The following is a 12,834-nucleotide window of genomic DNA, read 5'->3' on the forward strand; positions in this document are numbered from 1 at the left end:
TTTCAAAAAAACCTCAGCTGTGCCGCCCGGACAGCTGACAAATACTGCGCGCAGCTGCACAGCATTTGAAAATCCTCTTCTTTTGCTGCTTTTTCCACTTCAGCTGTGCCACGCAAAGCAGTTGAGGTTGAAAAAAGCAGGAAATAAAGGACACCCAAGAACCCGGGCCGGCGTGTGGGCAGGCCAAACAGACGAACAAAAGGTTGTTGCAGCGATCCGGTTCAATGTCTGCTGCTCTTCAGAGATACTGGTTCTATAGAACTGGGCCGAACCGGTAGCATCCCACCCCTGGAATCCTCCCCCCCCTCTAATCAGTGCAGGTCACGTAGTCCAATTAAATGTCCAGGTATTGTTATGGAAACCTCCACGACCCTAGCAACCAAATACTGGAACTCCTTTGGTTCAGGGATGGGATGCTGCCGGTTTGCACCAGTTCTAGTGATCCGGTAGTGCTGGTCACCCGTTGGTCCCGCCCACCCGCACCCACCCTTTCCTGTCCTATATTTCCTTTGCTTGTAGCTCAGCTGATAGGCGCGGCAGAGCGGATTGCCGTGCCTCAGCTGTTTTACTCACCAGTGCTGACGGTAAGGTAAGTTTCATGCTTAAAATTACCCATTTTAGAATGCTCCTTGCACACATGAAGCGCACACCCACAGAACTTGTAGTAAAATATTTTGAATTCGACCACTGCTTTGGTTCTCTTAGTTTCTTGCTATCTCCTGGAATGCACATTCCAATCTCCCTTATTCTCCCGGTCTGTTGGCAAGGTGTGAAGCTGTAAAAACGAAAATCAGCCTGCATACGCTTCAAAGCTTGACATCAACATGAAGAAAACAACACACCAACATAATGTAAGGTCTGGCTTAAGCCAAAAATGAACCAAAACAAAGACTTAAACGGAGGCTTGCAAATCAAAGAAAGTAGACTTAATCTTTGATCAAAGTTAAAGATCTGGGAAGAAATTCCTAGCGCATCACAAGAGACATGGGAGGAACATTCTACAAAATACAGAAAGATGCCCTGTCCTCCTTATACCTTTAAGGTATTCTTAGAAACCCTGAGTAACTGCATTGTAAAACTCTCTTAACTTAGATTTACATTTATCCTGCAAAAGACAAATCTTTCTCCGGCAATGTTTACTTTTCCTTATCTCTTCTCCAATTGTCCATCTAATTGATCACAATTGACCACTTAAGGAGGCTATTAACCGCATACTTCAAAGGTGTGGATTCCTCCGAATGGAGGTGCAATACATTCCCAGAGAGGTACGTTTCATTCCCAGGGGGTGATGCTGGGGTGAAATGTATCAATCCAGGAAAACAGATGGATTTGGATTTAGATGGGACAATCATGTGTCTTAATAGGAGAGGGATGTAAGTGATCGCAGGCATGTGTTTATAATTGTTTTACAACAAGTGAAAGGTTAAGGAAACCTTTTTTTACAACAGCAAGATAAGAAATGCCTATGGACTGATAAATAACAGAAATACTTCTACATATACAAGAAAACAAATGCCTAACAGCAAGATAACAAATGCCTATAGAGTAACCATCTACTTCAGGGGTGTCCAACCTTGGCAACTTTAAGACTTGTGGACTTCAACTCCCAGAATTCCTCAGCCAGCAAAGCTGGCTGAGGAATTCTGGGAGTTGAAGTCCACAAGTCTTAAAGTTGCCAAGGTTGGACACCCCTGATCTACTTAATGCTGTAATACATTTTACTACATTTATTTATTATTACTATTCCCTTCAATAAGAAAACACAGTGATCCATGACTCTGGTCTATCTTTTATCACAGTCATCTCCATTGGTGAGGACTCTCCCTTGTCTTGGTTATTTGATTCTTTCCGGAGATCTGTGTGATCCAAAAAACTTGCTTGGCCTTACCAAAATGAATTGATTGATTGATTTTATTTTATTTTTATTTTTTTATAGGACACCGCAGCCTCTAAATTTGTATTGTATGGCTTGATGCCATGTGGTTGAGCGGGCCATGGAAAACAGGACAAGGGACAATAATTCTATAGCAAACTCCCTGTTTCCATCAGAAGAGAATATATGTAGCTCAGGGTTGAACTGTGGGGTCCTCTCTGATCTTGGTTATTTTCTTGCAGACATTTCCTTACCCCACTAGGTAACATCATCAGTGCTACTGAGTACAGGAGTTTTGCTTCCTGTTTATCTACAGTAGCTTGCTTTGCTTGGGTTGGCGGAGCGGGGGGGGGGGTATGATTTCAGATAAATCAGCCATCAATTGATACATAAGAGGTACTAAATCACATTTACACACCATTCAAAAGACACATTAAAAAGCTAGGAAGGAAACAAAAAGACCAGAATAGATCATATCCAGCAACCAACGCTCAGTTAAGCAGGGATTAACACCTGGCAAACAAATCAAGTGGAAAACAATACTCTATTCAAGGAACTACCAAGGAGAAAACCACATCCTCACCAACAGTGGCAGGGCAACTTATTGTATTTTAAACAGGAATTAAAATTCCACATTCAGTAGCACTGACGATGTTACTTGGGTAATGAAAGGTCTGCCAGCAAACAACCAAGCTCAGCATCAAGGACTCCGCAAACTTTGTGTAACTTACATAAGGAGGGAAGTACTCCTGGAATTTATACTTGCAAAAATAGGGAATTACTGCACTTTTCCAGCGGTAAATAGACAATGCCACAACTGCTGTAGCAGAGTAGAGACTGATTATGCAGATCTAACAAACTGGGTTGGCATACTTTTGCACTGGAATGGAGGAAAGCACATTAAACTATTTTTTTTTCTTTGTATGGATTCCCTTCTACAAAAGTCTTGAGTTTGGCTCCTTGTTTTTATAGACAACTTCTAAGTTCTCTCAATGTGAAGGATATCAGCGTGAAGATCTTTGAGGATTTTACACGGACGTGGTCCTGGATTCTCATGTGAGTATTTCTTGCAGCAGAAGGAAATTGTCTGTGGGGGCTGAAGAAATCAAGAGGCCTTTGTGTAGGTTAGGTTATATATCAGTGATGGTGAACCTTTTGGTTGTGGTGTGCCAAAAGCACGTGTGTGCGTGCCAGCACCCACAATGCAATGTGCCCTGCCCCCTTGTGCATGCACGCCCAACACCCTCCATCCCCTTACCTGCGCTGCACATGCATGCGCCTCCCAGGATTTTCAGCCCGTTTGAGGCCTTTTTTTGCCCGAAACAGGCCTGTTTTTCGGCCTCCAAAGGCTGCAGAGGCTTCCCTTGAGCTCCCAGGAGGGCAAAAACGGCCTCCCCCGGGCTCCAGAGGGCCTCCGGAGGCTGAAAATGGACACTTCCAGTATTTCCGGAAGGCCCGTTTTTCGGCCTCCCGAGGCTGCAGAGGCTTCCCTCGAGCCTCAGGGAGGCCGAACACTGCCTCAAACGGGCTGAAAATCAGCTGGGAGGGGCGCGAATGCATGGTGCAGGTAAGTTTGGCTGGGACTCGTGTGCCCGCACAAATAGCTCTGCATGCCACCTGTGGCACACATGCCATAGGTTCACCATCACGGTTATATACTATGTATTATATTATATTGTGACTATATTGATTCTTGAACCTATAAAGCAGGGGTCCCCAACCACCGGGCCGCAGACCGGTACCGGTCCGTGGATCACTTTGTACCGGGCCGCAAAGAAAATAAAATAAAATAAAAATGGCGGCTTTCTTCACCTTCGGTGAATGCTGCTGGGATCAGGGATCAAGGACACAAAGGAGAGAAGGGGAGGGAGGAAGCAACCAAAGCCTGTCCTGCTCTCTGGCTCAGCGGCTTCGGTTTCCTCCCGCCTCGTTCCTCTCTCAGTCGCTCTCTCGCTCGTCCACCAGCCCAGGAAGAAACTGTTTCAAAGAAGCCGGCAGGCAGGCAGAACGGAGCACTGGATTGAACCGCGCGTGGGCGGCGGGGTGGGGGTGAACGGGCGCTTCAAAGGAGCTGCGCCGACAGGAAAAGCCACGCTGCCAGCTTCTTTGAAGCAGTTTCTTCCTGGGCTGGTGGAGGAGCGAGAGAGCAACTGAGAGAGGAACGAGGCAGACACCTGAGGGAGGGAGGGAGACACCTGAGGGATGGGGCTGAGGAAGGCAGGGCTGAGAGCCGTGGGCCGCCGCCGCCCAGCGCTCAGTTTTGAAGGCGCTCCTCAGCCCGGCGCAGTTCCTGAATCTGCAGCTGAAACCCTCCGTTTTAAATGTCCCAATAGAAGAGAATATCTGTCGCTCAGGGTTGCAATGAGGAGGCATTGGTGCTCCCTGAACTTGGTGGTTTGCTGGCAGACGTTTTATTACCCGACTAGGTAACAACATCATATGTTACCTAATCAGGTAATGAAACGTCTGCAACCAAACCACCAAACTCGGACTCCCCCCCCCCCCCCCCGGTCCTTGAAAAAGTGTTTCTGCTTGAAACTGGTCCCTGGTACAAAAAAGGTTGGGGACCACTGCTATAAAGTATGGTGAGGTTTTTATTTTTTACGTTGTGTAAGCATCAATTGTGGAACTTGGCTTGACTTGGAATCGAACTACATTTTTCATATCCTTTTAGGGACCCTTCTTGCCTTTATGGTTGAACCAAAAAATCCTAAGGAAATTTCAGATGAATAGGTTTTTTTAGTACAGGTAGTCCTCGACCACAATTGAGTCCAAAATTTCTGTTGCTAAATGAGACATTTGTTAGGCGTCTTTTGCCCAAATTTATGACCTTTCTTGTCACAGCTGTTAAGTGACTCATTGCAGTTGGTAAGTTAGTAACATGGTTGTTAAGTGAATCAAGCTTCCCCATTGATTTTGCTTGTCAGAAGGTTGCAAAAGGGGATCACAGGACCTTGGGACACAGCAACGGTCATAGATATGAATCAGTCGTCAATCATCTGAATTTTGATTATTTTGACCACGGGGATGCTAGAGAGTGTTCCATGGGGATACTGCAATGATTGCAAGTGTGAAAAATACTGCATATTGTTTTGGTCATCGTAGTTAACAGATAACAGATAATCAGAGTTGGAAGGGACCTTATAGGTCATCTAGTCCAACCCCCCTGCTCAAGCAGGAGACCCCATACCATTTCTGACAAATGGCAGTCCAATCTCTTCTTGAAGGTCTCAAGTGATGGCGCTCCCACAACTTCTGAGGGCAAGCTGTTCCATTGGTTGATTGTTCTGTCAGAAAGTGTCTCTTTATTTCCAGGTTAAATCTCTCCTTGGTCAGTTTCCATCCATTGTTCCTTGTCTGACCCATAGGTGCTTTGGAGAATAGTTTGACCCCTTCCTCTCTGTGGCAGCCCCTCAAATATTGGAAGACTGCTATCCTGTCTCCCCTGGTCCTTCTCTTCATTAGACTAGCCATGCCCAGTTCCTGTAACCGTTGTTCATATGTTTTAGTCTCCAGTCCCCTAATCATCCTGGTTGCTCTTCTCTGTACTTTATTTCTAGAGTCTCAACATCTTTTCTATAATGTGGTGAACAAAACTGGATGCAGTACTCTAGGTGTGGTCTTACTAAGGCTTTATAGAGTGGTATTAGTACCTCACTTGGTTCAAAAAGGATTTTGAAGAGACTTCTGTTCAAAATGTGCTGCCCTAAAATGACTTATGGGGCATCTCCTGCATTTCTACAGCTAATAATTATTTTCCACAATAATTGTTACTATCAAAATTGGAAAGACAAGGTCACTGGTATTTTGATCACCCAAAAGAGCTTGTTCCTTGTTGGTTTAGATGACTTGGCACCCAAGAATATTCTGCTACCGTTTTCCTTTCTTATAGTGATAGTTCTGCCAGATGTTGAGTAAAATTTGACAACTATTCTCTCTGAGATTAAAGACATTATTAATGTTAGATCTGGAGGAGTGGGCGCAATAAAGGAGACGAGGCATCGATAGTGACTCAATTCAACTCTTTAATAGTGACTTCAGAACAGAGCAACAACTAGGGCAGCAGCAGCTCTTTTATAGAGCTGGCTGCTGTCACAACAACCAATGAAATTGAACTAACCGCTCTAAAAGCGTCCAATCAGAGACGGCCCGTTGTCAGCCAATCAGATCAGCCAGAATCGGCCAATCACGATTCGCTCATTCGCGGGCCAATCCGAAGTGCAGGATTACAAGCCTGCTGCTGAAGTAAGCTAGTATAGTTATTGTCAAATGAGTTTGTTTAGTTCGTAACAATTAATACTCTAAACCAGCAGTCACCAACCTTGGCAATTTTAAGCCATGTGGACTTCAACTCCTAGAATTCCTCAGCCAGACTCTAAGATCCCTGCTTTAAGCTCCAGAAGACACAATATCTCAGTTGAAAGTTGGTTGAAAGTCAAGGGATGCCTCTATAATTTATTTATTAAAGGTACTGAAAACTCTTCGGTACAAAATAACATCTTTGTTTCTCATTTTTTAAAGGCAGGAAGATTAGCTCCAAATTTGTCAGTCAAGTGGGCATTTCATGAACCATAACATAACTGAGAAAATCCTTCAGATTTGGGGTTTTATCTTCCTTCTCAGGAAGAGAGAGGGAGGAAGGATTAGACCAGGGGTCTCCAAACTTGGCAACTTTAGGACTTGTGGACTTCAACTTCCAGAATTCCTCAGCTAGCCATGCTTGGAGGTGATTGCCCCTCCTCTAAGGTATAAAGGAGGTGCAAAGGTAAAGAAACCTTTGCAGGAAGCAAAGTCATTCGCTCTGTTGGGATTAAACCTTGAAGCTCTGTGTGGACTTTGTACTTCGGTTGTTGTTGTTTTTTTGTACAGTTAATTTAGCACTTTAGTTGTTGGCAGCAATTCAAAGGAGAGAAAGGTGGGTGCTTATCTCGAGGAACTGTTTGGGACTCATTACGGGCTGGGAATACACATAATTCCCAGCGTTGAAATAAAACAATAGTTGTTTGAACTAAGCGTGTGCTTAATTCCAGGAAGCCTTGGTCAGAACATAGACAGAGATTAGAGTTTACAAGCAGAACAGGTGGAGAAGAAAGTCATGCCATCACATCCTTTCTTTTTTTATGCTTTTCTCTTTGCAGAGGTCTCCTATTTGCCATGTTGTTGAGCCTCCTGTTTCTCCTGCTGCTGAGATATGTCGCTGGTGTCCTGGTATGGATTCTCATTGTGGGAGTAGTAAGCATCATTGCATACGGTGAGTAACATGAGACCAAGTAGCTGAACTAAAAATCTTGATATACTGCACCAAAATGATGAATGGGCTACGGGTGCTACCATAGGCGATAGAAGTAGACAGTGGTTTGACGGACCTTTTTAAACCAGTCAGGTCCATCATGTCAATCATTTGGGAAATAGGCAAGGCCTCGTTAGCAATCATTCTGGGGTTTGCTATGACAGATGTTCCACATATATACCAAATAGGCTACCCAGTCTATAGATAGGTTTTTTTTCAACCTTAGCAAATTTAAGATGCATGGACTTCAATTCCCAGAATTCCCAAACCAGCCATCTTAAAGATTGCCAAGACAGAGAAACACTGTTATGGATATTTATACCTAGGCTAGGAAGAACTTCCTTTCTGTCCAAATCTTGAAAAACTGTCCATAACAAAATGTATAATGTTAGCCTAGATCTGGGTCCCCAAATTTGGCAACTTTTAAGATTTTAAGCATGGCTGGCTGAGGAATTCTAGGAGTTGAAGTCCACCAGTCTTAAAGTTTTCAAGTTTGGAGAGGCCTGGCCTAGATGATCAGAAATCTTCTATGTAGGCCAAAGCTTGTCCAGTTCTCAGAATTATATTTTCCACTGCCTATTCTATTCTATTCTATTCTATTCTATTCTATTCTATTCTATTCTGTTCTGTTCTGTTCTGTTCTGTTCCGTTCCGTTCCGTTCCGTTCCGTTCCGTTCCGTTCCGTTCCATTCCATTCTCTACTCTACTCTACTCTACTCTACTCTACTCTACTCTACTCTACTCTACTCTACTCTGCAATATTCTGCAGATTGTCCACTGCAGAACATTGATTCTCACACATACATGTACCTGCCAGGTGTCATAACCATAACATAAGCTATCTAGCATCTCTGAGTATATTTAGCAAGTAAGTGCAGTAAACAAGTAGCCAAGTTTGGTATGGGTGACCTGTGACTCTCCAAATGTTGGTGAATTCAGACCTTGCACCCTCAGCCCATTTGGCCAGTAGTGAGGGATGCCGGGACTTGTAATTCGGCAACATCTGAAGTGCCATGTTATCTTAACAATCACCAAGATATGGAGTCTTGGTGCCATCCTGTAGGCACATCACGCCACTGGTTGGTCGTTGGGGGAAAGAAGGTTGAAACGGGGGAAGGACTCTTCTGAAACAAGATGGCGGAGGGAGGGAAATAGGATTTGAAGAATGCTCTTGTTTAGTATTTTTTTCCATCGGTCTTTCTTTCCCCTCCCCCCCCTTCCAGGAATCTACCACTGTTACACAGAGTATGATATGCTCCAAAAGAAGGGAGCCACCATTCAGACCATTGGATTGACCACCAACTGGAGTGCTTATGGCAGTGTCAAGGAGACCTGGATGGCAGCCTGTAAGTCAGGGCAAAAGAGCAAACTTCTTTTGGCTTGCTTGGACAAGGGCACAGATACATGGCCTTTGGCGGATCTTGGGAATGTGTGGGAGCAGGACAAGGGCAGGAGCATCTGATCAAAGCAAAGAAGGAGCTGTGTTCCAGTGGTGTTATTCAAATTTTTTTTTTACTACCAGTTCTGTGGGCATGGCTTGGTGGGCTTGGTATGGCTTGGTGGGTGTGCCGTGACTTGGTAGGCATGGCTTGGTGGGCGTGGCAGGGGAAAGTTACTATAAAATCCCCATTCCCTCCCCACCCCACTAACCTGCTTTCCAGCTCCGTTCTCCTGTGCAGGGCAACAAAAGACTACCCAGCCAATCAGCTGGGACTCGGGAGGCAGAGAATAGATGGGGTCAGGGCCAGTCAGAGGTGGGATTTGCCGGTTCTCCAGAACTGGTCAGAACTGGCTGAAAACCACCTCTGCTGTCTTCCATGTATTTCTCTTCCCGCCTCCATAAGTTTTGCTTAAACCTCATCCTTTTTTTTTTTTTTTGATATTCATTTCTCCAGTTCTTAATGAAATACCATTATTCCTCGGCTTACGACCACCATTGGAACCAGAATTTCCTTTAGGGAAGCAAAGCAGTCATTAAGCCAGTCGCACCGAATTTTTATGGCCCCTTTTGCAATGAATCGCTGCAGTTCATTAAATTAATTCTTGGTCATTAAGCAAATCCACCTTCCCCCATTGCACGCAATTGGCAAGTGAAACAAGTTTACTGCTACAACCAGCAGGAAGTTGCGAGTTGCAATTTTTTTGTACATAAGAAGTGCCTGTGCGTATGTTGTTGTTTTTTTTTAGTTTGGTATGCATGAGTAAATTCCAAAGGTAAGAGGACCAATATCACAGAAAGGATAAAATGTACTGTAATGATAAACTCTCCTTGTTCTAGTCTTGCCCCCTTTCTATTTTAAGCTATCCCATTTTTTTTTCTTAAGCCTCCTTTCTCTGCGGTTAAACGCAATTGCTCAGTTTTGGTCTACAATTATCAAGCAAGAGGCGTGAAAATGTTCTGTCTTTCTTTTTTAAATTGAATTTGCTAATAGAGAATGGAATTACCTTACCAGGTTTCCCATCCATGATTATCTTCTGCTTGCTGGACTGTGAACATTCCAGCTGTTTTGAGGTTCTAGACTTCTGTCTTTGGGAAGATCCAGACAGAAAGGCTGGCTGGCTCTGTCTGTCTGTCTGGATGGATGGATAGAAGGAAATGTGTGTGTATGCATAAGCATGAGCGTGACCCATTTTATTATTTGGGAACACATTTGCACCAACTGTGACTTAGAAACGCAAGATTACAAATGGATAACAGGTCAGTGATGGTTTTGATCTTCCCAATGCTCATTTTGAACCATCCTCGCCCATTATCGTAATCCATAATAATCTTCTCCATAGACATCTATGGAGATTCTCAGTCATCCAGGTCACGGTTGTCCCAAAGGTGCTTTTTTCAAGAGGCAACTAGACTTTCTGGTTTTTCTTTGAAGACTTTTCGCTTCTCAGCCAAGAAGCTTCTTCAGCTGTGATTGGATGGTGGGGAATGGAAGGATTTATACTCCTTGCAGACAGTTGGTTATTTGCATCCTTTTAGAAAGTCATTGAGGCCACCTGAAGGTTTATCTGGGTCCTCAAGGTCATCTGAGTGGTGCAAATGGATGTGGACCCTTCTTTGAACTGTTGAAAGCACTTTGTCGTAGACTGAAAATAGGTGATGTCATAACTCCAATCTATAATACAGTCCTTTCAACCATTCCAAGAAGGCTCCACACCCATTTGCACCACTCAAGTGACCCTGAGGACGCAGATAAACCTCCAGATGACATTAATGATTTGCTAAAAGGATGCATGTTAGGAATATGAGTCACCTAACAGGTATTTGGGTTAGAAATATATAAACCAGGATAAACATTTTAGTACTATGTCTTTAAGAGATTGTAAAAACTGCAATTGGGTGTGGTTTTTCAAACGGCCATAAGATGGAGCCAGAAACCTGGGTTGTTTTAGTCTTAATCTCAGAAGAGAGTGTGTCTCCGTCTCTGTTTCCTTCTGTTGGAAAGTATTGCCGTTGCTCCATTTCTTCTAATTGACTGATATTCATGGATTTAATGTAAGTCTGATACTGAACTGCTTTTGACACTGGACTTTGATATTTGGATTATCCCTGAATTGAAAACTGACTGATTTAACTTGTGAATGACTTTGTATTGCCTATTTTGGACTTTGCTTAAATCTTTCTGGAAGTAAAAACCCACATTTACTGTACAGTGTATCTGTGTACTGTGTGTGTATTATTCAAACACTTCTCTCAAATACGTCTCCCTGTATGCGCTCATTCTCCTAACGGGGAATTACCTCAACAATGCAAATGAACAGCTGACTGCAAGGAATATAAATCCTTCCATTCCCCACCATCCAGTCAGAGCTGAAGAAGCTTCTTGGATGAGAAGCGAAAAGTCTTCAAGAAAAACCAGAAAGTCAAGTTGCTTCTTGAAAAAACACCTTTGGGACAACCATGACCTGGATGACTGAGAATCTCCATAAATGTCTATGGAAAAGATTATTATGGATTACGATAATGGGTGAGGATGGTTCAAAATGAGCATTGGGAAGATCAAAAACAATTATTGGCCTGTTACCCATTTGTAATCTTGCATTTCTTAGTCACAATTAGTGCAAATCTGTTCCCAAATAATAAAATGGCTGAAGCTCATGCTTATGCATACATACACACTTCCTTCTATCCATCCATCCATCCATCTATAATACTTTTCTGCACTAAAAGCTACACTAGGTGCAATACTATATTACAGGTATTCCTCGACTTATGACCACCATTGAGCCTAAAATTTATGTTTGCTAAGTGAAATATTTCACCCCATGGAAGGCTGCGGAATTTGAGAGTTGAAGTCCACAAATCTTAAAGTTGACGAGTTTGGAGACCCCGAGTTAAACCATTGTTTGGGTTAGCAAGAGTTCTTTAACATCGTTCAGTTGATAGAGATACTATTACTACATTTGTACTTAGACATGGTCACACTAGGCCGTGGTTTACACATTTGGTGGGCGATTTCACACCTCAGGATCAGCTTCAATGAAACAAATCCCATGATGGCCTTCGCTTGGGGTGGTTTGGCCCAAAGCTCTTCCCAGCTTCTTTTGAGGCAGCTGCAGTCAAACCGCAGTCTCCTTTCTCTCTCCCTCCTCCAGTGATTGTCCTCTGTGTGACGGAAGCCATCTTGCTGCTTAGTCTTGTGTTCCTCCGCAACCGGATCTTCATTGCCATTGCGCTTATCAAAGAAGCCAGCCGGTAAGTGGACTCCTGCAATACTTTGGTGCCATTGCAGTTTTAGGTTCTGGATGGGGATCTGAGGAAGAGACTGATAGTTCTCCATTGTCTCTTTCTCCAGAGCCATTGGACATATGATGTCCACCCTCATCTACCCACTGCTGACTTTTATCTTAATCGTGATCTGCGTGGCCTATTGGGGCATGACGGCTCTGTATCCTTTCCGATGATGCTGTGATGTTTTATTTATTTATTGCATTTATATGGTGCCCATCTCACTCTAAAACAACACTGGGAGGCTTTTTCGTGCTTTCCTTTGAGAGAATCAGCCAATGTCAGATCTGTATATGGTAATGATGATGATATCAATTCAGTCATAACTGACTCTTGGCAATTCTATGCTCAAGATCTCTCCACATCATCTAATCTTGCAGTGCTTATTTGAGTTGTTCTATGCTCTGGCTGGCATCAGCTTTGATAGAGTTCAGGCACTGTGTTTTTGGGGGTCTAGGACCACTTGCCACAGCCAACTCACTGTGAGGCAACTTACCATGGCCAACCCGTCGTGGGAAAACTTGCCGTGGGACAAGAGTTACGCTAATATTGAAGAAACGAATAGGATCATTAAAGAAAGAATGCTAAAGGAGGGACAAAATGAAATGTGAATGACAAAAATTGAACATTATTTTTTTAAAAAAATATTTCAAATAATTGAATTGTTGAATTGCCCTGCGGCAAGTTCTGCAGCGAGTTGGCTGTGGTGAGTTGTCGCACAATGAGTTGGCCATGGTGACTTGGCCACCGCGAGTTGGCCGTGGTGAGTTGGCCATGGCAAGTTGGCCACGGAGAGTAGTCCATTCCAGTTCTTTGGCAGGCCAGTTTTCTTTTACTGTTCTGTACACAAAGTGATCACAACGCACCTTTCTCTCCTGCCTGTCCTTGAACCTTAAGTTTGAAAATAAGGAATTTGTTACAGCTAGCCCATGATTTATAACGCGT

The 12,834-nt window shown here is 43.6% G+C and overlaps 1 protein-coding gene across 1 annotated transcript in view; it reads left to right on the top strand.

The window, feature by feature from the left end:
• Positions 1–12,834, top strand: part of SLC44A4 (solute carrier family 44 member 4) — a 92,818-nt gene that overhangs the window by 58,447 nt on the left and 21,537 nt on the right. The window contains exons 9-13 of the mRNA XM_087952976.1: positions 2,846–2,929; positions 7,012–7,124; positions 8,387–8,509; positions 11,757–11,856; positions 11,957–12,049. Of these exons, the coding sequence (XP_087809102.1) occupies positions 2,846–2,929; positions 7,012–7,124; positions 8,387–8,509; positions 11,757–11,856; positions 11,957–12,049 (513 nt within the window). The remainder of the gene's footprint in view (positions 1–2,845; positions 2,930–7,011; positions 7,125–8,386; positions 8,510–11,756; positions 11,857–11,956; positions 12,050–12,834) is intronic.

Source organism: Notechis scutatus, chromosome 2 (assembly GCF_049901735.1).
Source record: "Notechis scutatus isolate UNSWTSFEM ecotype Mainland chromosome 2, rNotScu1.2, whole genome shotgun sequence".
Classification (NCBI taxonomy): Eukaryota; Metazoa; Chordata; class Lepidosauria; order Squamata; family Elapidae; genus Notechis; species Notechis scutatus.